This window comes from Sus scrofa, chromosome 15 (genome assembly GCF_054392235.1).
Source record: "Sus scrofa isolate SSC_HxYL_T2T_F1_AM1 chromosome 15, Sscrofa_HxYL_maternal_Yorkshire_Landrace_v2.0, whole genome shotgun sequence".
Classification (NCBI taxonomy): domain Eukaryota; kingdom Metazoa; phylum Chordata; class Mammalia; order Artiodactyla; family Suidae; genus Sus; species Sus scrofa.
Window position 1 is genome coordinate 21,844,672 of NC_139397.1, and position 23,827 is coordinate 21,868,498.

Genomic DNA, 23,827 nt, shown 5'->3' on the forward strand with positions numbered 1-23,827 from the left:
TGATGATATCTTGCATTTTAGGGTAACACTTCCATCCTGAAAGATTCCAAAGCACACTGCAAATGGTTACAAATTATACAGTGAAGCACAGTCACCATTGCAGAGTGAAGCATGGCAGCTGTTTAACAGCTCATCACAATGCTACACAGCAAGTTAGGGAAGGAAGTGAAGAATAATACTGGATTCACTTGAAAAAATTGCTAGGGGGGTGAGGTAAGCAGAATGTAATTACCTAAGTTGGAATTTATCCAGGACGTAAGGCTAACACCTCCAGTCTTAGAAGAGGAAGCTCTAATTCTCCAATAACCATGTACTTGCTTTCAACGTAAGTGAATTGCAAAGGTACTTCTATTCTCTTCATACCATCAAGGTATAATCTGACTTTTCCAACTGAGACTTTAAAAGGAAAAAAAAAATCCTTCTTCAGAACCCACATGGTCATACTGACTCAGGGATGAGACAGATAGGTTTCTATTTGTGTTCTATCTTTGCTTTGTAGTGACTGTTTGGAAATTGTTGAGGACTCTAAGGCCATATTCAAGATTAAAAAAAGAACTTCAGGATCGATTAGTGATCTCTGCTGTAAACATAAGAGAAGTAGTCCTTAACTTGTGTCATATTTTTGTCGCCCTAGCACTACTTACTACTTAGCTGCTATTTTCTTGGGATGAATTACTCTTAGTTCTTTTCAGACTTTCTGCTTATTTTTAATTACTGCTGCAGGCATATTTAAGATTTCCTGAAAAAAAAATTTAGGGGAATGGGACATTGACCATTTGTTAGTAATTATGATTGGTGGGGCTAGTGATAAAAAGATATAACTTTAGGTCAAAAATTTCAAAGCAAAAAATATCCAGCAGAGGAAGCAGTTTGGTGTCAGGCTGGGTTTTCATCTAGGAAAGTAATCAAATCAACATCTTGAGGGAGCAAACAGGAATTAAGGTCAGGAACACAAGATAGCAGGAACATGTTATCAAATCAAGGTAAGAATTAGATCAGAGTTAGGTTCTTTTGAGGAATGTTAGAAACTGAAGGTAACAGGGCCAAGCAAACCATGGGCCCTGGGCCTGAGGGCAGCACCAGGGATAGCTCCCAGTGCTGGTGGCTTCTCCTTGGCTCTTTGGTTCTTTCTCTTTCAGTTCTGCCCCTCAGTCTAGTGCATCCTGCTTTGGCTTAGTAACACAATCAGTCTGTAAAATGAAGATGAACCCTTTCATCCTATTAATGTTCATATTAGTGATAAGCAGGTCCTGTATAATTCCTTCATTCCTTTTACACACCTTATTTAATCTACTTAACCTTATGTTGGTATTATAACTCCCATTTAGGTATGAGAAGATGAAGTTAAGTAATTCACCCAATTTCACATTTCAAATCAAGCTTGGAACCCTGAGTCAAATGTTGATCTGTCTGGTTCCCAAGCTTGTGCTCATATGACTGTACCATAAAGTTACACGAGAATGAATCATTTGTGTGGCACTTGCTTCTATAAAGCAGGGTTACTCTAGGGATATTCTGGGGTTTTAGAGCACAGCTGAGAAGGAAATTTGAAATACTTTTAGTATCAGGCTAGAGTATGGATAATTTGTTTGTTCTTCTGTGCTCCAGAAGAATTACTGGTAGAGTTGTTAGAAATTATAGATTTTTGGTGGTCCTTCCTGTTGGGATTATAGAAGTATTCAAGCAAAAGAACCATGTGTCAGCTTGTTTAGACAGATTTTGCATTTCTGTAAATTTTGTGAAAGTGACTTTTAAGTTATATTAAATTCTGTGTTGTTTTGATTCTAGGTCCTATATCTCTGACATATTCTTTATTTCCCTCAATACATGATGGTATGAGTTGCTGTAAAAGATCTTCATCAACTCTGATTCAAATAATTTGGAAAATTAAGCTTGCTTTTCCACATGCCCCTGCATCTAATATAAAAATTCAGGATCTAAAAATTATATATCATCTTTCAATCTCTATAATCTAAATATGAATATAGATTGTATTTCACCCTCTGGGTGTTGGCTTCCTTTTCATTCTTAGGAGTGTCCAGGAAGGAACTCTAAATCTTTTCTGGTCAGTTGTCCAACATGATAAAACAGGCTTGGTTTAAGTAATCCTTTAAAATTCTAAATGGAATAACAACCTTTTCATTTGATGAAAGGCCATATTGGAAAAAAAGACACCTTTTTTTTTAAAAGTTATCTACATTTTATAATAATTTAAATACTTTCTAATGGGAATAAAAATCCAGTTTTACATCTGAGTTCTTGTAAGTCCAGTTTATGCCTGAGACAAATTAAAACATTCAGGTTATAATATTCCTAAATATGCCTTATAATGGGATAAATGACAGATCTTTAATCATAGTAATGCTATTATATCTCTTATACTCTGTAAGTTGTTATCTATTACTGTACCTTTGTGATAGAAAAAATAATATTCTATCTTTATGGTAGAAAAAATAGTCTACTTACATGGCTTTAAAATCTTTATAGATATGTAATTTTAAGAATTTTTAAAAGTAACTGAAAAGTAATCTCATGATTTACATGGTGTATAAAAGCAAAGATTGATAATTTATTATACATGTTATAATTTGTCTTCCTTTTATAGAATATTAGCCGTAAGACAGATGTATATGGGGGCATGTGCATTCCATCATTTTATTTATTTTTTTTCTTTCTCTATTTTGAGGTACTCCTATTGCACTTTATACTCACTGTTTAAATGTAGTGGTTTTCAACTCTTGCTGCATATTAGAATCCTGTGAAACTTAAAAAAATCCTATGCCCAGGCAGCACCTCACCCAAATCTGAATTTCTGAGGATAGAACTTAGATATCAGTACATTTTGAAGCTTTTTAAGTTGAGAACCACTGATAAAATGCATCACTACTTTGTAAAACATTTACATGTTGTAAATTGCATGGAGAAAAATGAAAGAAAATGTCCTTCTCCCAATATAGAGGCGAGGCTTTTGGAGGGTGGTAGTAGGATGATTATGGAAGTTTTAAGGATGATCAGATAGATCATAATAAATAGAATGTAGGCTGAAATAGAAGTTCATCTAGTATTCTTTTTCTTAGCAGTGACTTAAGTGAAACACCTAGAAAAAGATATAAAACACTCACAATTCACCTGGCCACTTGTGTGGGTCTTTTTTTTTTTTTTTTTTCCTTGACTCCAGCTGCTAGCCAACTTATAACCTGAATCTTGATGATTAATAGCTTTTATAATATTTTCTTAGCTCGTGTAACTTCAATTGCAATACTTTTTCTTCTAATGTCTTACCCTTATAAAATAGCACTAAACTATTTTTCTCAATAAATTCTACTGACACATGGTCCCACAGATTAATTATAAATTGCATGGAAGTGCTGCCCTTTGTCAGTTTTAAATGTGTAGCTTTATCTTCTCTTTCTCCTTGTCTTTCCAAGCTAAATGGAATTAGAAGCTTAAAGAAGCCTGTTTAACATGGAATCTATTCCTATTCTCTCATTTTAAACAACAGTGCTATTAATTTTCATCCTGGACTCTTTGGTTCCTCCTCTATTTTCACTTTTATTATAATTAAAAAAGAACCATCTCTGTTTTTACAAAGTCATTTGTCTCACAACATAGTTTAAACATCTTTTTAGGAGTAATTTTCTTCAGACGTTGTGATTTCTTTTTTTTTTTTTTAACCGGTGGGCTCTCTCTGTAAGTGTAATTGGGAATACCAAATAACTTCTACTTTTCTTCATCTTCTTTAAATTTTTTTTTTTAAAGGAAAAGATGGAGGGGAAAGGGTATCAAAAGGGACTGACAACCATGGAAATAAATGTTGGGCCACTTTGCCACGGGTACTTTAAAACACCCCAAGGTAGATGGAAAGAGGAACTTTAGGGTTTCGGCCATTTATCACTGAAATTATAATGCTGGCACAGCTCTGCAAATATTTCCTTACAGGGTTTCATAGACATTTCACAATAAATGTTTTTTGTTAAAATGGTCTTAGGTCTTATAAAGCAGTGTCTGTATTCCAGGAGGAATTCTTTCACAGTTACTTAATAGTGTTCTGTTCACAGTGCCCTCCTTCTCCATACGTTTTGTTCCCATTGCAGTACTGGTATCTTTGACCAGAGGGTAGAGACAGCCAACACTGAGTCTTAGCTGTTCTTTCTGAATGATTGAGAGAAAAGAAAACATGGCCTTTGAGGGTTATATTTAAATATAGGGACTATCGTTATTACTAAGCTGCTGACCCAGTTACAGATCCTTTGATAGAGGATGAAGTAGGATAGGAAAATGTGGAAAAAGCATATTGGTTAGACATAACAAAGACCTTAGCTGTAATCCTGGTGAAACACTCAATAATCAATAAGAGGCAGAGCCAGTCATGTGTTTTTGTGGTTCAGGCCGCTCTCTTGGCTTGGTAAGAGGTAGTTTGAGAAGATCTCAACTTTCTTTCAGACAGTATTTCCGAATACTTCCACCAAGGAGAGAGAGAGTTCTTACTAGAATCTCCGTTTGTAATTGGAGGTTGATGCAATTGTAAATAAAACTTTGTAGGGATGTCCACATTTGCATGCTTTTTGAGAAGCTTTCATTAGAGCTTTATGTGTCCATAAAGATTCTCCTTAAAAGCAGAGCCAGTCGTGTGTTTTTGTGGTTCAGGCCGCTCTCTTGGCTTGGTAAGAGGTAGTTTGAGAAGATCTCAACTTTCCTTCAGACAGTATTTCCGAATACTTCCACCAAGGAGAGAGAGCGTTCTCACTAGAATCTCCGTTTGTAATTGGAGGTTGATGAAATTGTAAATAAAACTTTGTAGGGATGTCCACATTTGCATGTTTTTTGAGGAGCTTTCATTAGAGCTTTATGTGTCCATAAAGATTCTCCTTAAAAGCAGATGTCCATAGTATAGTTTTTCTTTATAATTTATTGTGAATTTGGTCAAAGTGATTTCCTTCTGGATACCTTATTGAGATAAGTGGGATGGATTAGAGATTTCCTAGCTAACCTTCCTTCTGTTTTATAGATAAGGAATTAACCCTGAGATGTAAAACATGGGGGTTTAGATGTTCCCCAAATCATGTATTTTGCCCCAGAAACTCAAGGGTGGAGGGGTTTTAGGTGGGAGGTGATACAGGTATTGGGACAGTTAGATTTGGATGAACCACCTCGGGCTTTTAAGTACCTGCCTGCAGAGTAGCATGTGCAGATGGCTCGGGAATGAGGTGTGCCAGAAACCAGAAAAGGTGACATGCCAAAGAAGGTGGAAAGGTAACAAAACTGATCTTTTCTCAAGATATTTTTCATAGCTGTTGGTCATCTGGTACAGAGGGAATCCACATTGTATTCCCAGAAGACCTTTATTATATACCACAAGTCTGAGATTTTTTTCTTTTGCATTCTTTTATGAAGAACTTTGGAAATCTATCATATGACTTTCCAGTTCTTAGCTATCTGCTACCTAATATCCTAATGGCATAATAGCAGTCACTTTTTCACTTTTCATTGGTATAGCATTTACAACTATTTAATGCCATTACAATTTGTGAATTAATTTTATATTTTAAATAACATTGTATAGTCTCTAGGGAAGGTATTATTAACTTTTTTTTTTTAATATGAAGAACCAGATATAGGGTTCTTATATTCTAGGGGCTCAGGATTTAGTGGAGGAGAAAAAACAGGAGAGAATTAACAGCAAGAGCACTTGCATTTAGGTAGTCTTCTGTTTTACATTCATGATTTCTTTTGTTCCTTAAAGGCAGTTACTCTTATTATTTTAGTTGACAGGGAAACCAAAGCATCAATTTATAACTTGTCAGCGGTCCCACAGGCTGTCAGTGGTGAGGCCAGCCCCCAGCCCAGCCCCTCGAATTTGAGAATGTTCGAGTTTTACCACTCTGCGAATTGTTTCTCTCATCATTAGCTCACGTAATGGGTCTAGTCTGTGTGAAAGCCAGCCAAAACACGAGTTAGGTAAGAGGTTGCAGAGAAGGTGACACTGGATCTGCATCTTGGAGGATGGGCAAGAGTTCCTTTGCTGGTGTGATGAGGAGCAAGAGGGCATTTTCAGCAGAGGGAATGCCCTGAGCCATGGTAGAAATGGTTTTTGCAGAAAGGCAATAATGCCTCACAGTTTGGGCCTAGGAGGCTACTATCCCGGGATTCAGTATGAAGCTGCACATGATTACTGCAAAGTTAGAATCAAAATTCACACATTCTAAATTCCTCGCAGCTGTTCAATACCCCTCTATCATAATTCTTTGTCCATTTATGTAAAGAAAGAACTCTTGGAGTTAAATGACACTTCCTGAAGCCATAGTTATTACTGCTTGTCCACTTCTTTTGCCCAGACTTTACTGGCTCTTATTTAAGCAGGCATGTTCTGTCTGATACATAATTTCAAGAATTAATTTATGAAATATTTATTTGGACCTACTATGTGTCCAGGTCCTGGGTAGGTTCTGGGGATCCTAAATTGTGAAGTCCTTGCTATCCAGGAGTTTTCATGACCCACTTTTGCCAAACTCAAAAAATTGATATTTTTATTGAATGTTCATATGTAGCCAGAACTGCTGTAAGACATATCTTATATTTTAAAAATATTTCCAGTTTTTTATCTTGGTAATAATCAGAGAGATACCTAGTTTTCTTGAACATAGATAAATCTTTGCATTCAATAGTTTATAGTTGAATTATCAAGTGGAGCTAATAAGAGAACTGATTGAAATAGTGGTTGCTTACTATAACAGTTTTCAGATGCCATGGCATTTTTGCAGCATGCTATGTAGTTGAAGACAAATGAGAAAATAATAGTTGAAAACACTTGCATCTGATATGAATGTTGAAGGACAGTAACACATTTCAAGTCATATAACATACCAGATTGTTAGTAGACAAATGTTGTTTTTAAAATATTAGTGCACTATAGGTCTTAGATCAATCTTAAAAACTTTAAAATATTTTAATTTATATATGCACTAGCATTTGATGTATATGCATAGAAAATTGACATTTTGAAACTCACTAACTTTTATACAGAAAGCACACTCTTATCAACTTGCCAAAAAGAAACTAACCTCATGTTGACCTATTTAAAAACCCTAGTCAGTTATTTATCATAATGGAAACAAGACACTAGCCAAATAGGATTACAGTATTTATCACTCAAACTTTAAGTTTTTTTATACTCTCTAATGGTTTAATTGATTATTTTATGACTTTTAGAAGTCTTATGTGCTTAAAAATTTATGTATTGCTGTGTTAATTACTTACAGAGACTACAAGTTTTCGTATTCATAACTTTTCTCTTAGAGATGCATGGGCTGAATATGGAAATTAAGAAATAGGAATATGGGGATCAAGTTGAAGAGAAGTAGAGTAGCTAGAGTGGAAAGATTTAGACAATAGAAATGGGAAAAGAAAAGAAGCATTGATAATTTCACTTGGTGCTTCTGGGAAGTTGAAGTTGAGGTGAGGCGAGAATTGGGGCTGTGTGGGTCAGGGGCTGACCCATTAGATAACAGTGAAAAATGCTGTCTGCAGCCAGCATGGGGGTAGTGCAGGTGAAGGACATATGCTGGGTGTCGGGATGGGTGGACGCTGCTGAATGAATGGATGGAGCGAAGAAGCGGGCCTTCGTTGCTGACATGGAAGGGGCTCTCTAGGAGAACTCGTTTTAAACCCAGAGAGGCTAGTGTTTACCAGGCATCATATCCACTTACAGATTTATTTACAGGAGACTGGAAACTCTTCTAGGGTGTGCTGATGGTCAGATTAACACACACATACAAAAAACCCCAAGTGTCAAGAGCATAAGCTGTTTGGGAATGGACTTGGAAAGTAGCCCTGCATTTTCTATAAGATCCAGGCTCTTGTTCTGACCCTCTGCTCTCAGCTCCAGGACCTGGGACTTAATTTCCTCATCTGCAAAATGGGAACAATAATGTTCTTCCTACTAGCCTCATGGGATTATAATTTATGCGAATGGGGTTTATAAATCTTGAAGCAGTGTACAAGAAGAGTGGTATTATGATGATACCAAAAAAAAAAAAAATACCAGAGCCAGATTACCTGAGAGACTATCCTTGTTTTATCTTTCTCTATACCCTCTTTTTTGTTTGTTTTTACAGAGGTGGGTGGAACAGTTGAAATAATTCCATTTTATTTTACTTGAACCCCTTTCTTAGGAACAAGAAAGGGGTCTTTAAAGGGATTGGGTATAGAAGTTCTCTATTTATAGTATATTATACCATGTGTATGCTCTACATTTTAACATGTGTACAGATTACAGTTCTTTATACAAATGGAGAAACATGTTTAGGAGGGTAATCACCAAAATGTTACCTGTGGGTTTATCTGAATGGTGGGATTACAGTAATTAAAAATCTGTTTCCTTCTTGGTTTGTTTGTTCATGTACGTCTAGATTATCACTAGTTATATGCATACATACGAAACACACATGCACATACACACACACATAAACATGCCACAAATACACACACTGTATGTAAAACTTCATATGGAAACTTTACTCCGGCAACTCACAGCACTGCACTTGCTAGGTTAAGGTTGACTAATACATAGATATATAAATACAAAATTACCTATTTTTAAAACATTTGCTGGAAGACAAAACACCGGACAGAAACTGCTGATACCAGGGGACATGATGTGATACACATTTATGTAAAGGAGAGCTGTGTTTTATGTGGATAGGTCTTACTTATTTGACTTGCTACCCATACACCTATTACACACTATCCCTGGACAGTTTCTCTTGGGAGATTTCAACTCTCCATGGTTTGGTGGTAGCACCTGTAAGGAGCAAATTTGCAGGGTAATACTTTATATATCCTGGCCTGTTAGTTACTACAGTTCCTGGTTTCTTTGGCCCTGCCCTGCAGCAGCCTGCCTTGCCGTCTCCAGTGAAAGGCTCCTCTGAATACCACTGGCTTATGTTTATCATTAAACTTTTGCTCACCTTTGACCATGCAGTCAAGCACAACACAAATCCCAGAGAAAGACATCATGGCCTCTCAGTTTTGACTGTGTATGATAGAGAAGATAGATAAGACAGAAGTGCCACAGAAAGAAATGGCATAAGTCAGAAAGTCAGAAATTAACCGTACTGTGTTTTTCTTTTTTTTGTCTTTTTTTTAGGGCCACACCTGAGGCATAGGGAGGTTCCCAGGCTAGGGATCAAATCGGAGCTATAGCTGCCTGACTGCACCACAGCCACAGCAATGCAGGATCTGCATTGAGTCTGTGACTTACACCACAGCTCATGGCAATGCCAGATCCTTAACCCGTTGAGCAAGGCCAGGGATCAAACCCAAGTCCTCATGGATCATAGTCGGGTTTGTTAACCACTGAGCCACGATGGAAACTCCTTTTTTTTTCTTCTCTTTTTTTTTTTTTTTTTTAAATCATTTCTTCCAGCAGCATTGCATTGGGCATTTTGAGTGGAATGGACCAAAAAAAGTGGCAAGAAAAAGCAGAAGGGTGGTGATAGGTGACCAGAACATAGTGAGCTGTATGCAATCAGAGAGTGATGGCGTGGGGTGTCATCTCGCTCTCTCAGCAGACACACTGGCCTTGGTCTGTATTTAGTAGGAAGTATGAAAAAGGAGAAACAAAATGATGCTAAGGGTCACTTAGGAAATTGACCCTGGTGGGAAAGAGGGATCCTGAATGGTTTTATAGACATGAGGAATTGGCCAACCGTCACATAAATTTGTGTGCAACTCGGGTCAACTTTAAGCCTTGTTTACATTTGAATCACTAAGAAGGACGCGAGCATGACAGAATTTTCAGATTGTGAAAACTGCTTTGAGTCTTGATGACTGGGTCTGCCTTAGCAAATGTCTGCAGTATGTTCTGATGCATTTTCATTCAAAGACCTCAGGGATATGAATCCCATTTCATTTACTTATCACCTGGTTGCTCAAGTAACCTTTGTTCTAGTAACAAGTAAGTTGTGCAATATCTTAGAAGGATATTTGAGCTGAAATCTAAGAGCAGCCATTTTTTTGTTTTTGTGTTTTGTGGTGTTGGGCACTATTCATGTGCACACAACACATTCCCATAAAGCTCGTATTTTGTATTTACAGAGAAATTTCTCTTGAGAGTTAAGGTCTTGTAAAACATTCTTGTTCTACAGCATGAACGAATTATTATACTCAGGGGCATTGAAAGTGAAGTGTACTGAAGAAAAGAATTTTTTCATTAAAATGCAGTTTATATTGATAAAACAGATTACTAGTATTTGATGAAATGTGAAACTTGGAGTTCCTCATATCACTAAATCGCCAGTTGGTTTATTTTGGCAAGTGGAAACAGTCTATAACATATAGGGAGCCAGGTATTTTACCTGATAGCACTGTATTAGACTAAAGTGTCTTTTGGTGAAGTACTTTAAAAAAAAAAAAAAGTATGGTATCTATGCGTTAATAAACAGGCTGTGGTAACAAGGATTATTAGAAAATAAAAGCTGTTGTGTTATCAGTTTTGGCACATTTATCATCCAGTATTTTAAACATTGACAAGTGGTAATTTAATAGGGAATGACCCAGTTGGCAGGACGTTCTAATGACAGATGATGCAAACTCAGTTATCACTAAGGGGTTCTGCTGGGCTTCTTACCTTTCTCTGTATTGTGATTCATATTTTCCAAATCTCGGAAGTGAGAAGCCACAAAGGGCAAATCCTGTGGCACCAAGTCTGAAACCACTCCCAAGGAGAAAAGGGCATTAACCGTTAAGAGCCCATCTCTTTCAAAAGGCTGCCCCAGGTAGATGATTCTCAATTTAAAGCATAGGTGAGATTGGTTGTTAGGAATGTGTGGTATTCTATTGACTCAGATTATTTTATACAGGAGAAATCAAAGTAGATGAAATTTTGAATGAAGTACAGAAAGAAGTGGTTTAGAAATTAATAACATCATGAAAAAGGTAGACATTTTGATGGGAAATCTTCTGTTATTAAAAGAACTTTTCCCTCTATAATTAATGCATCATTTCTCTCTGGCTGCTTTAAAATTTGTTTGCTTTGTCTTTACTTTTCAGAAGTTTGACTGTGATGTGTCTTGGTGTGGATTTTTAAGGGTTCTCTGAGCTTGAATCTGTTGTCAAATTAGGGAAATTTTCAGCAATGATTTCTTTGAATATTTTTAAGCCTTTTCCTTTTCTTCTGGGACTCCAAGTGACCCCAGCGTTAGAATTTTTGTTACAGTCCCACAGATTCCTAAAGTTCTGTTCATTTTCCTTCCCACTCTGTTTATTTTCTCTGTATTGTTCTGATTGGCTAATTTCTCTTGTTTCCTCTTGAAGTTCACTGATTCTTTCCTTTGTCCCCTGTGCTCTGCAGTTAAGCCCATTCATTGAGTATTCAGTTCTAAAATTTCTATTTATACTTCTATTTTTTTGCTTTTCATTTCTTTCTTCATATTTATTTCCCCCCCAAGCTTTCTATTTCACTTGTTTCAAATTTTTTTATGATTGTTGGTGGGATTATTTTTATGTTGGCTGCTTTAAATCTTTCATCTCAACTAGCATCTACTGGTTGTACTCATTCAATTTGAGATATCCTGGTTCTTGGTATGATGAGTAATTTTTAGTTGAAACTCGGACAGTTGGGGTCTTGTGTTAATTACATTCTGGGTCTTACTTAAATTTTGTATTTTTCAGGCTCCTCTAATACTTCTCTGCTGGGTGATGGAGATGCCGCCTCATTTGCTGTGAGGTGGAGGTGCAAGTTCCGCTCAGCCTTCATCCACCACAGTCAGGGGTGGACTCCCTGGGGCCTTCTTACCACTGAGCCACAGTGAGAGTCATGGCTCTTCACTACGTCCCTCCCCTCTGACACCACATAAGCAGGTTGAGCTCAGAGTCCCAGTTCCCAAATCTGTACCTTTTCCAATGTTGCTCAAAATGTGGAGGGGGAAACACAGGGGGAAACACGTCGCTACAGCCTGGACAAGGTAAAAATCTAGCTTCTACACTCCATCTTTGCTGGCAGGGCTGGAACCGCAGCTTTCATTGTGGTGTTTGTGTGGCATCTTAACGGTTGTCATCTATTATTGTCTAACAGTTTTCTGTCTTAAGAGGCTGCCCTTTTCTGGTCCTTTGTATAGAGAATAGGCTTTCCTTAGGACTGTGGTTTCTCTATGTCCAGTGGTGTTTCTGGGCCACTGGCCTCTCCAATATCCAGTCTAGGATATCTCAGTCAAAAAGCAAACATAGGAGACTTACCTCTGTGTTATTCCTTAAGTTCCAGGTTCTCCGGATAGTCTGTCTTCTCTCCACCTCTCAGAGTCTTCCTATGTTTGTTTTATATGTAATGCCCAGTGCTTTTAGTTGTACTTAACAGGAGGGATGTGGAAAGTATCTCTACATCGTTTCCCCCAAATAGATTCTGTAGTAGGAGATCTTGATACGTGTGTCTCAAAATATAGCAGAGGTTATAGGCATTGGCTTCATCTGTTGAATTGCTTAATTATTTTGAACTGAAAAGCCTTGTGCAATAATCCGAGAGATTTCACAATGTAGTACTTTCTTGAGATAAGGAACCAATTTGGTTATTTCCTATTTGAACATAATTGACAAATAGTAAGCTTTTGATACATAGATCTGTTTAAGATTGAAAGTTTATTTATAACCAGAGTAAAATATTTTCTTCTTTACTGATGAACATTTGGGTAATTTAGAAAATATGCTTCACAACTGTTTTGCTTATTGATTCTTACATTCTGAGAATATTTCATTGTTTTAAAACATTCTGAGCATCTGAATTGTTTCTTTTGAATTTTCATTAGAGTTAATAGAAATTAGATAGGAGGAATTCCCTGGTGATCTAGCAGTTAAGGACTCAGCATTGTCACTGCTGAGGCTCAGGTTACTGATGTGGCTCCTGTTTGATCTATGATCCATGGCCTGGGACCTTCTTCATGCCTTTTCAGCTTTTCTTTTTTTTTTTTTTTTTTTGCATGGCTGAAAAAAAGAAAAGAAAAGAAACTAGATAGGAGTAATCCCTCTGTCCAGTATTATAATAGCAGGAGTCTAGCTGTGTGACATGCTGGGAGCTCTCAGTGGAAAGAGAGGGGATGGAGAAGACAGTATGTGTGCATGAAAGCTGAGGACAGTAAATGCTGACCTACCCAGAAAATGTTCAGCTGTCTGAATCACCAAGTTCCAGGGAAGCAGGGGACTCACATCTAGTCTGGAACTCTGTATGAGGCTAGTCAGGTACAGTTGTAAGGTATCAGTGCTCAGAATTAGTAGGTCCAGCAGAGTCCACATAAGGCATGTCAGAAGCAGAGTCAGTTCTGGCAAAGGGGGCTCGAAAGAACCAGGTGTGGACATTAATGCTATCACCCCTTGACCTATGTTCTAGGGACTAATTAATGCTACAGTCCTATGTGGAAGTGAGTTAAGGCCTGAGATCCATGGAAAAGTCCTGTTGGATGGACTGGCTGCAGAAGTACAAGCTTGGTGACATCAGAGAGAGAAAGATGATCAGATGCTTGTAGCCAGGGTTTCTCATGGGCATGCCCTGGATGTGGGAGCCGAAACTTCCTCCCAGACCCTTAGCCACTCCCTAGATGCTGATCATCTGGGCTCTCTGTTGCTCTGGGTCTGACAGGCTCTTAGTACCAAAACTGAGCTGAGTAGGTCAGGGAGGGCTCAAAGTCATGCCCCGAATCAATTTGGCACATCAGCAGAGTAGAGTGAAGAAACTGCCCTTGGCTGATTTTCTTTTGCTTTTTAGCACTTTTCCTATACTTCTAGAGCCAAAAGACCAGTAGGAAAGTTAGGGAATTTTCTTAATGTAAGAAATAGTTCCCCTAGGAGTCCAGGCAGTTGTGTTCTCTTCTCAAGAATTTGAATGCATTGGAAAGGCCCTGACACAAGAATCAGAGACTTAAGATCAAGTGCCAGGGAAAATTGACAGACAAGTGTCCCCACTTCATCTTAGTAAGAGAGGAATGATATGATCAGGATCGTTTGGGGTGAAAATACGGTGAAAATGTTTAAGTGCTATGTGATGCCCTGAAATATAACCTTTTATTTTGTATTTGCACAAACACAAATGCTTCTCTTTGTATCATTTTTCTCTTCTGTTATGTGGAGAAAAATTACTCTACCTTAGGAAGATTAATAGAGGAGAAAAGTCTATGGATTTTTGGACAGTCCCATTCTGTAGGTTTAATAAAACTTAATTGAGCATTTGTAGTACAATTTTTAGACACTGATAAAAGATATATTTTTATTTTTCTTCAGATTATCTAAATTCTTTTCTACTAATTGAGTGTCAACTTCTCAGGTTTCCCACTCCCTTTACCTTGGTTGTTGTAAATATCAATTGCTGATAATGATGTCCTTACAACTAAAAGGGAATTTAGAGAGTTTGCTGTAGCCTTCACTAATTTGTTTGCACTGAAGCAGTATTGGCCAGAATTAAAAAAAAAAAAAAAGAAAGCTAAACAAGTAATTTGTTTGCAATAGACTTGAGCTTCTTGCTAAGTCTATTAGAATACAAGCTCTGTGTTGGGTGACCCCACTACCTAGGCATCTGGAAGGCACTCAGGAATTCTTTACGGCATGCACATGTGAGCAGATGAAGGGATGCTTGCTGCCCTTTGAGTCAGGCACTCTCTCTTTGCTTCCAGTGGCCCCTCTGCTGCCAGTACTTATGTTGTGTTGTATTCTCAAGGTCTCCATCCACTAACAAATTTGCAGCTTATTATCAAATAACCTAGTTTGGGTTCATCTGCTGTGGCTGATGGTGTACCTATCAGAAATATTTTAAGGAGTTTCTCCATAAGCCTCACAGTAAACACGCAGTAAATGTTGGCTACATCCTCATCTCCATCATCATCTCCATTCAGAATATTCCCCTGTAGCCATTTTCACATTTTGTTCCCAAGAGCTATTAGGACTGTGAAAGTTTTCTCAGACCATAGTGAAGGTTTGGTGGAGGGGGGAGTAGAGAAAATTAGTGATAGGGAAGAACGTATGTAGGGGGAAAAATAAGGCTCCTCTCATGGCTCCCTCACCTCTTTAACCAGATAAGCTATGCTTTCATCTATTCTGTATATTTGTACACCTGCTGGGTTTTATTTTTGAAAGGAAATTTCAACATTATCTTGATTTTCCAAAAAAGTGCACTGAAATGTACAAAATAATATTCAAAAGAATGTTGACTCTTATATTCAAAAAAAGATTATATATATAAAATATACACATATAGGGAGTTCCCGTCGTGGCGCAGTGGTTACCGAATCCGACTAGGAACCATGAGGTTGTGGGTTCGGTCCCTGCCCTTGCTCAGTGGGTTAACAATCCGGCGTTGCCCTGAGCTGTGGTGTAGGTTGCAAAAGCGGCTCGGATCCTGCGTTGCTGTGGCTCTGGCGTAGGCGGTGGCTACAGCTCCGATTCAACCCCTAGCCTGGGAACCTCCATATGCCACGGAAGTGGCCCAAAGAAATAGCAAAAAGACAAAAAAAAAAAAATACACATATATATGTATACAGATAGGTAGATAGATATAGATAGATAACTATAAAATACTTCTAAAAACATTTGAGGGGGCTTGAAATACTTATTCTGGAGAAAGAATTCTAGGAGGAGGCAAAATACTTTCATTCACACTATGAAATCATTGAAACTTGGAATCTGAAAGATGGTTATGTGCAATTGTAGTTACATTTGTAGTGTGTTTTTCCTAAATGAAAGAATTAAAACATAAGCATAAGGTAAAGAGAACAATTCCAGAAAGATATCTTCTTTCTAATAATTGGATTCATTCAACAATGTCATAGAATGTGTGCGTGATACGTTTTGAAGAAATGAGTTTGATATTGCTGATCAGATTGTAGATATTCTTGTGTCAGAGATGGCTAAGGGGCAAGGAGCTCACAGTATTTGGAGGGAGGGGAGATGTCACATTTCACCTGACTTGATGACAACTCATCTATAAAACCTTAGGAACTTGTCTTCAGCTCCCCTGTTGCAGTTACTCTTTGTAAAAGGAGCTTAAATGAAAATTAATTTAACAATCAGTAGATAAAATATTGTAGCCAAGTCTTTCCAAGGGATTCTCAAATGGGGAGGATGTTGGATAGGGTCAATTTCTAAGTTCACATCTAGTTAATTCTATGATTACGTACCTATGTAACTAAGGTAACACAACATGCGTATAGAAATTAGTAAGATTAATAATGGACGATGTTTTCAGGTATAGGTTTGGAATAGACTGGTAGCATTGGATATTATTTCGTCTCTAAAATGGTCATTTTAGAGGAGGAAGAATTTCAGAAACATCCTATGTGAGGAAGAAATTTTGGTTCCCTTGGTTATTGTGGCCCCAGTTCAATTCTATTGTTAGTCTAATAAAAGATAGAGTGATTTGGTGATGTGTGTGACTTAAAAGAATCGAGAGGCAATCATTTTTCTATGCTTAGTCTGGTGTTACTTAGAATCATCCTGCGAACAGGGCTCTATTTAATCTTCCTCATTTGAGTGGCATACATAAGCAGAAAAACTCAGGGAGTCATTTGAATAATCCGTCTCGTGTAACTGTGAATCTTCTTGAGAACGATGGAAAGGTTAAATGCTTTGCAACACGTGTATTCTGAGGGGAGCCCTGAACGGCTGCTCTCTGGTTTCACTGAGAGCAAAACTTGGGCCAGAAGTACTCACTGTGTTTTATAGGACTTAATACACTCCCATTTCAAGGTGATTGCCAGTTATTATGTGATCATGAGAAGATAGACTTTAATTTCAGTGAGCATTAGCATCATCAGCAACAAGCCTTTTTGCATGTGGTGTGCCAGGTGCTGCATAAAATATGTTAAACTAGCATTCCTCTTGCTCTCGACACGCTTACAGTAGGAGGCGCGAGGCAGGTTATTTTAGATATAAAGCAAATCTGAAAGGTATGGTGATTAATAACAGCAGCTCGAGTCATGCCTTACATTTATGTACCACGTTCTGGTTTACAAAGCTCTTAAGAGAGCAGAACATTCCTCCCAGGAAGGTGATGGATCCTCTGAGGCAGAAATGTTTCTGGTACCATTTTCCCCGAAGGGAATTGAGTCTGTATATTTATTGAAGAATCATAAGAGGCAGCTTAAAGGATGTGATCACAGCAAAGTGACCAACCAGAGAAAAATTTCCAACTGAAATAAGAAGCTAGAACATTTTGCTGAGTTTTGATGTGGAAAAGGGTTGGGGAAGATCAAGGTACAGGATATATGGAAGATTTAATGGCGCATATAATGCAGAAAGAAGGAAAGACATATACGTCAGCTCTGAAATGGAGGCTGCCCAGTTTATTTAGGTGTCCAGGGCATTATCCATAGTGAAAAGAAGTGAAGCGACATTTCCTTGCTAATACTTGCCTTTCCCTCATATCTTTGATCTCATGTTACTCTGGACAGAGAGTACATGACTCTTTCCCTCTTGATTATAAGCCTTTGCATCTATTATTCCTATAGTTTTCCTCCTTTCTTTCTTTCAGACCTGAGTCAGATTCCTTCTTCTCATCTCCTATTTACTGCCTTAGCCTCTAAAAAACCAGTATTTAGTATCCTTCAATTGTCCTTTCTGAATAATGTCACTGGCATTAGACAACTAGGCCATTTTAAAAATTAATTAATTTATTAATTAATTTATTTTTCTTTTTACGGCTGCAGAAGTTCCCAGGCTAGGGGTCAGATCTGAGCTGTAGCTGATGCCTATGCCACAGCCATGGCAACACCAGATCCAAGCCGCATCTGCAATGTACACTGCAGCTTACAGCAACACTGGATTCTTAACCCACTGAGTGAGCCCAGGGATTGAACCCATATCCTCACAGACACTATGTTGAATTCTTAACCCATTGAACCACACTGGGAATTAAACAGTATATTGTGGTAAGATGCTGCTTTTAATTCATTCCATACCCTCATTGCTTACCCAGACAGACTTAATAGGGGAAGCTTTTAAATTAAGTATAGAGTCACAGTTTTGTGTCCAAATGTCATTCATATCTGTGTCTCTTTTCAATTGATTTATGTATTTTCTGTCATTTGACTATAAGGTTCTTGAGCATGGAGACTCATTTAATCCTTTTAATACTCTAGAGCACCAGCACATTTCTTTACTGTTGATTTCCAATAAATATTATTAGTGGGCAGACAATACAAAAAGCTTTGGGAAGGGAAATTTGTGTGGCAGCTGCAGAAATTACCAGTCAGTTTGGATTAGCATTCAGCTTACATCTTTTTTTCTGAGAGAAATGGGTTGTAATTTGGACCATTGAGCTTTCTTGTTTAGCTTCAGTGCTATTTACCTTATGGAATAAATTCATAAGCAAGAAAGTCAGTGTTACATTTTGACCCCTTTATTTTAAAAGAACTTTTCGAGAACAGTGGGTGAAAATACGGTTAGATTTATAGAGAATCAGTGTTCCTAGATGTGCTTTATTTGCCTTGTTGAGCTTTGTCAACACATCAACAAATGAGGTTTACTACTTTGAAAGGTGACATGCAGATATTGGGTGTGGCTTTATATAATTGCTGTCTAAACCTTTTGAAAAATCTAACTTGTATCCTTAACTGAAAATCTTTACACTTTGGTTGTGAGCCTCACTTACAGAACACCTCAGAATACACTTGGAACTTGAAGGTCAGTGTAGAAACTCATTGTCAGTACAGCGTGGAGAAGCTTACATAACACCTCCACAGCCAGGTCTGGCTTGTGTTAGTGCTACCAGAGTCCCACTCTCATGAGTGCTCCAGCCTCTCATCAGAAAGGCAGAAGGAAACTGAGGTGCAGACAGACAGAATATACAGATGACAAGGCAAGCCTTCAAACAGCACAGAGGACTTAGAGATGCTTGAGAGAAAACTAGATGAGTCTTGAAATACGAGCTTCAGTGTAAACATCCCCAAAGACCAAGTGGATGAAATTGAAGGAAAAGATGAGAAACTTGGAAGAGGCAGACAGACAAATTTGAAACAAGTGTTTCTGTGACTGGAGGGGCAAGCATAAAGTGGTTTCAAACATTTCTGTGGAAGCCGGATATGTCAAAATCAGAGGTTCTTGACAGAGGAACTTAAATAGTGCAGGGCATTTTTAATGCCAGGCTGTGGAAAAAGAAGGAAGTTGCACTCATCACCATATTGAGAATATTCAGCACTTGTATTATCTCAAGGTTTGTTCATGGATGTGACGTCAGGATTGCACCTACCATCCCCACCCCCCACAGAAGCAAAAAAAAAAAGAGACGAAGAGAGTTTGAATAGATTTGAAAACAAATGTCTGACTTGGAGCATCGAAAGTAGGCGGACACAGGGGACAAGAAACCACAGAGACGGTTAGTTAACCAGAGACATGGTGATGAAGTGAAAAAGCCCACTGAGTGGGCAGGCAGCAGAGTAGTTGAACCTGTCAACTCCGTAATGGAATGGGAGTCATGCTTCCACGGTTGAAGAAGCCTAGAGGTCAAGTGAAGAGAATCTGTAGAAGGACAAAAACAGATAGGTGAGGATAAATATATTTGAAATGTTTAAGTAGCAAGCAAATGGGTATTGGAAATTCAAAGTAAATGTATTGTTAGATGGAACATAGAGCATGAAAGAGAATGAAGGAAAACCCTGCGGACATGGAGTTCAAAATTATTGCAGGAGAAATCTTCAGTCATGTATGGATTTTACAATGTATTTAATCCCTAAAATAAGAATATATGACATATGCCCTTCTCAGTTCACATTTAAAATCATATAAAAGTTAATATTCCTAGGATAAAAATAACATTTTAGATGCTGATTCTATTGGAAATGATGTTAATGATGATCCATAGGAATCTTTATGTACCAGTTGGATTTTGAAGTCCTTTCTTTCTCACTAGAGGAACTTATTATTCTCCGCACACTACTTCATTTTGGCCAGAAGTAAGTCCAACTCAGTGTGCTGCAGCGGAATGTTTTAAGCTGAAATGTGCATTGGAATCTGTTTGTTTGCAGCAGATGATTTGACTAAGCTTTGATGCGCAGTCACTTTCTGACATTTGTGTATTTCAGCAGTGAACAATGTAAACTCATTTTCTGAGCACTTTGATTACTTGCACATAGCAGTGCCCATGGCATGTGACAGAGAAGAGCACTCTATCCACTAATCAGATAGATATGCTTCAAGCGTATTTACACAAAATAATGAAAACAGCTGTTAGATACCTTTAAACTTGAGTGTGTTTTGTTATTAATCTACTAGCCTGTACACATGACGCTATAATTCTTCGCTCACTCAAGTTGCCTTTAATGACACAGTAATAAAACTGAGAGGGATGAAAGTAATGGAATTGTAGAATGTAATGCCTCAATTGTTCTACAGTGTCTTCCTTTTTGCCAAAATAAACCACAATTAGGTCCATATGGTGTTTTGAAGTTTTCAAGCAATGACCCTAATAAAAAGTAATGAATTTCTGACAAAAGAAAGCATGGCTCTCTTTTAAGCAGATATCTTCACTATTGATCTAGATATGATTGTAGGCCGATATGCTAATAGAAGAAAACGGGTTCAGTGTTCTCGGTTCTTTCATTTGGAATAATCTTACTATAAGAAATTCAGATTTTAAAGGCAGAAATATTATAATCCATTAGTTATGATTCCCATATTTTAAAGAGCTGTTATTTACTACAAAGAAATAGATATTCAAGAACAGGAAATTTCATAGGCATCTATAATACTGGAGATCATCACATAGAAAAGGCTGCAAGACTTTGTTTTGTGGGATATCACGTTCTTGTATATGTTGGGCTTCTGAGGTTCTAGTTTTGTTTATGTGGGATTTTTATGGGTTTCAAGCTGCTTCATTGAATGATGACATTTTATCCCAAGTACACCTAGCTTATCTTCAAACTACGTATCTAACAGTAACACTGAAATTATTTGCTTAGAAATTGATTTGAAAAATAATGTCAGAGTAGGCAAAATCATTAGAATATCCTTAATAAGGCATTAAAGGCAGCCTAGAATCTTAAAAATAGATTAAATTAGGAGACAGAAAATAAAAAGTAGATTTTGAGTAAAATAGCTGTACTGTTGAGGGTGAGAAGGGAAGAAATTAAAGATATGCAAAGAAGAGGACTGTGGTCATTTTAACTAAGAATACGGGATTAGAATCTGTGCTCAGCAACATGCCACCATTTTCCCTGTGTTTAGTATACTTAACTTTTCTAAATCTTGGCTTTCTCGTCCATGAGATAGGGGTTTTTATAATAAGGTTTAAGATACTGTGCATTTTGCATCTAACAGATTGGCAAATAGTAGATACTCAGTAAATGCAATTGTTGATTATTATTATTAACCTAAAGTAACTCATTAGAGTGACTTATCCTTACAGTGCTCTGTGTGTTAGTGTGTGCGTACATGTTGAATTCAATTATATGATTCAGTATGCATTTACTGAGTCCCTACTATGTGTCAAGAATGTGATACTATGGAAAATACCATCTTTATAAAATTCTTTTTAAGAGCTGTAATCTAATGGATGTAAAAATTAGACTCTAAAGAGTACAAATGTAGAGGTGCAAACGAATTCCTTTGGAAATAGAGGAGGAGATGAGAATAATTTATCCTGAGTTGGAGGTGGAAAAGCTAGATGGAGGGGAGAAAGAAGAAACATGTGGCCACAAATAACAAGTGCTGGAGGGGCTGTGGAGAAAAGGGAACCCTCCTGCACTGTTGGTGGGAATGTAAACTGGTACAGCCACTATGGAGAACAGTTTGGAGATACCTTAGAAATCTATACATAGAACTTCCATATGACCCCACAATCCCACTCTTGGGCATATATCCGAACAAAACTCTACTTAAAAGAGACACATGCACCCGCATGTTCATTGCAGCACTATTCACAATAGCCAGGACATGGAAACAACCCAAATGTCCATCAACAGATGATTGGATTCGGAAGAGGTGGTATATATACACAATGGAATACTACTCAGCCATAAAAAAGAATGGCATAATACCATTTGCAGCAACATGGATGGAACTAGAGAATCTCATCCTGAGTGAAATGAGCCAGAAAGACAAAGACAAATACCATATGATATCACTTATAACTGGAATCTAATATCCAGCACAAGTGAACATCTCCTCAGAAAAGAAAATCATAGACTTGGAGAAAAGACTTGTGGCTGCCTGATGGGAGGGGGAGGGAGTGGGAGGGATCGGGAGCTTGGGCTTATCAGGCACAACTTAGAATAGATTTACAAGGAGATCCTGCTGACTAGCATTGAGAACTTTGTATAGATACTCATGTTGCAACAGAACAAAGGGTGGGGGAAAAACTGTAATTGTAATGTATACATGTAAGGATAACCTGACCCCCTTGCTGTACAGTGGGAAAATAAAAAAAAAAAATTACATACGAAAATATAAATGAAAAAAAAAAAAAAAGAAACATGTAGAGTGAAGGCTGGGAACTGCAAAAAAGGAGGGTGATTTTCAGGAGTGGTGAAGGTCATGGTGTGAGGAAGGGTGGGGGATATTTCTAGGAAGCCATACTCACAAAATTGCTGGATGACTATTGTGCACTATATTGCATTGAAGACTAGATGTACAAAGTGAGTAAGATGTGATCTTGCTGTCAAGGCTAAGAACTGCCACCAAAATATAAAATAAGGCTGACAGCCTCTCTTTGTCAGATGTACCTAGTTCACCTGGCCAAGGGACAACATTAGTACTTATAATTGTGAATAGTTAATTGAAATTATCTTTGCTGTTTTTTTGTTTAGATACATACTTTTAACATCAATGTGGTGAATGAACAAATGACAAGTATGTTTGCATATCATTTTCCTATCTTTATATAAGTAGTGAAAAGTAAGTTTCAATTTACCATTAGGCTGTATGATCCTAAATTCCAAAATTGTTAATTCTAAATTTATGATGTTTGAGTATTTGTTTGGCAAAAGACCTTCCTTATTTGCAAAACTCTCCTCAATTCTTTTAATGTTACAATTGATCCTTGAACTGTTGGGTTTGAACTACTCAGATCAACCTATAAATGGATTTTTTTTTTCAATAATACATTGGAAACATTTTAGAGATTTGTGACAGTTTGAAAGAACTCATAAATCAACCATGTAGCTCAGAAATATGGCAGAATTTAAGAAAAAGGTATATTATGAATGCATACAATATATATAGATATACATATAACACCAAAGTGTGTATTAATCTGCTGTTTATGTTATTGGCAAGACTTCCTGCCAACAGTAGGCAATTACTAGTTAACTTGACTCAAGTTGATTACATGTGGATTTTCTATAGAAGGAGGTTGGCTCAAGGGTCAATTGTATTTTAATCTGTTTAATAAAAAACATAATCATATCTTAACATTTCATGGACAATTCATTACGTAACTGATCAAAAGTTTCTGTTGTATAGATATCATGTTCTTACTCATTGAGGTTGCATTACAGCCTAGATCATCATCACCATTCTTGCTGACATTTTAGGATATTTTGAAAGATTATGGCAGATTAAATATGAAGCATACTTTAAACTGGGTAGCCAACTTTAAAATTGGCTTGAAAATCAGTCATACCCTCTCAAATAAAATATTTACATTATATTCCAAAGTAATATCATTCATATATTTATGAATACACATTTGCATGTTTATTCACCATTCTAAAGATTTGTAGAGAGTAGATTAGCTAACAGGTACTCTGTGGGGCACTGGATATATAGTGATACATACTGGTGTGACATGACTGACAGTTGAGTATACACACAGGTAACACTTACCTGTGTAAATGTTGTTTCCCATATAGCAGTCCACTAA

The 23,827-nt window shown here is 37.4% G+C and overlaps 1 protein-coding gene across 18 annotated transcripts in view; it reads left to right on the forward strand.

Annotated features, from left to right (window-relative positions):
• GTDC1 (glycosyltransferase like domain containing 1) overlaps positions 1-23,827 on the forward strand; it is a 427,341-nt gene that overhangs the window by 191,499 nt on the left and 212,015 nt on the right. Inside the window, exon 5 of one of the 18 annotated variants that reach the window (XM_084998907.1) lies at positions 11,671-11,963. The exons of the other annotated variants lie outside the window; for them this stretch is intronic. Within the exon in view, the coding sequence (XP_084855033.1) occupies positions 11,902-11,963 (62 nt within the window). The 5' untranslated portion in view covers positions 11,671-11,901. The remainder of the gene's footprint in view (positions 1-11,670; positions 11,964-23,827) is intronic. 18 annotated transcript variants of the gene reach the window in all.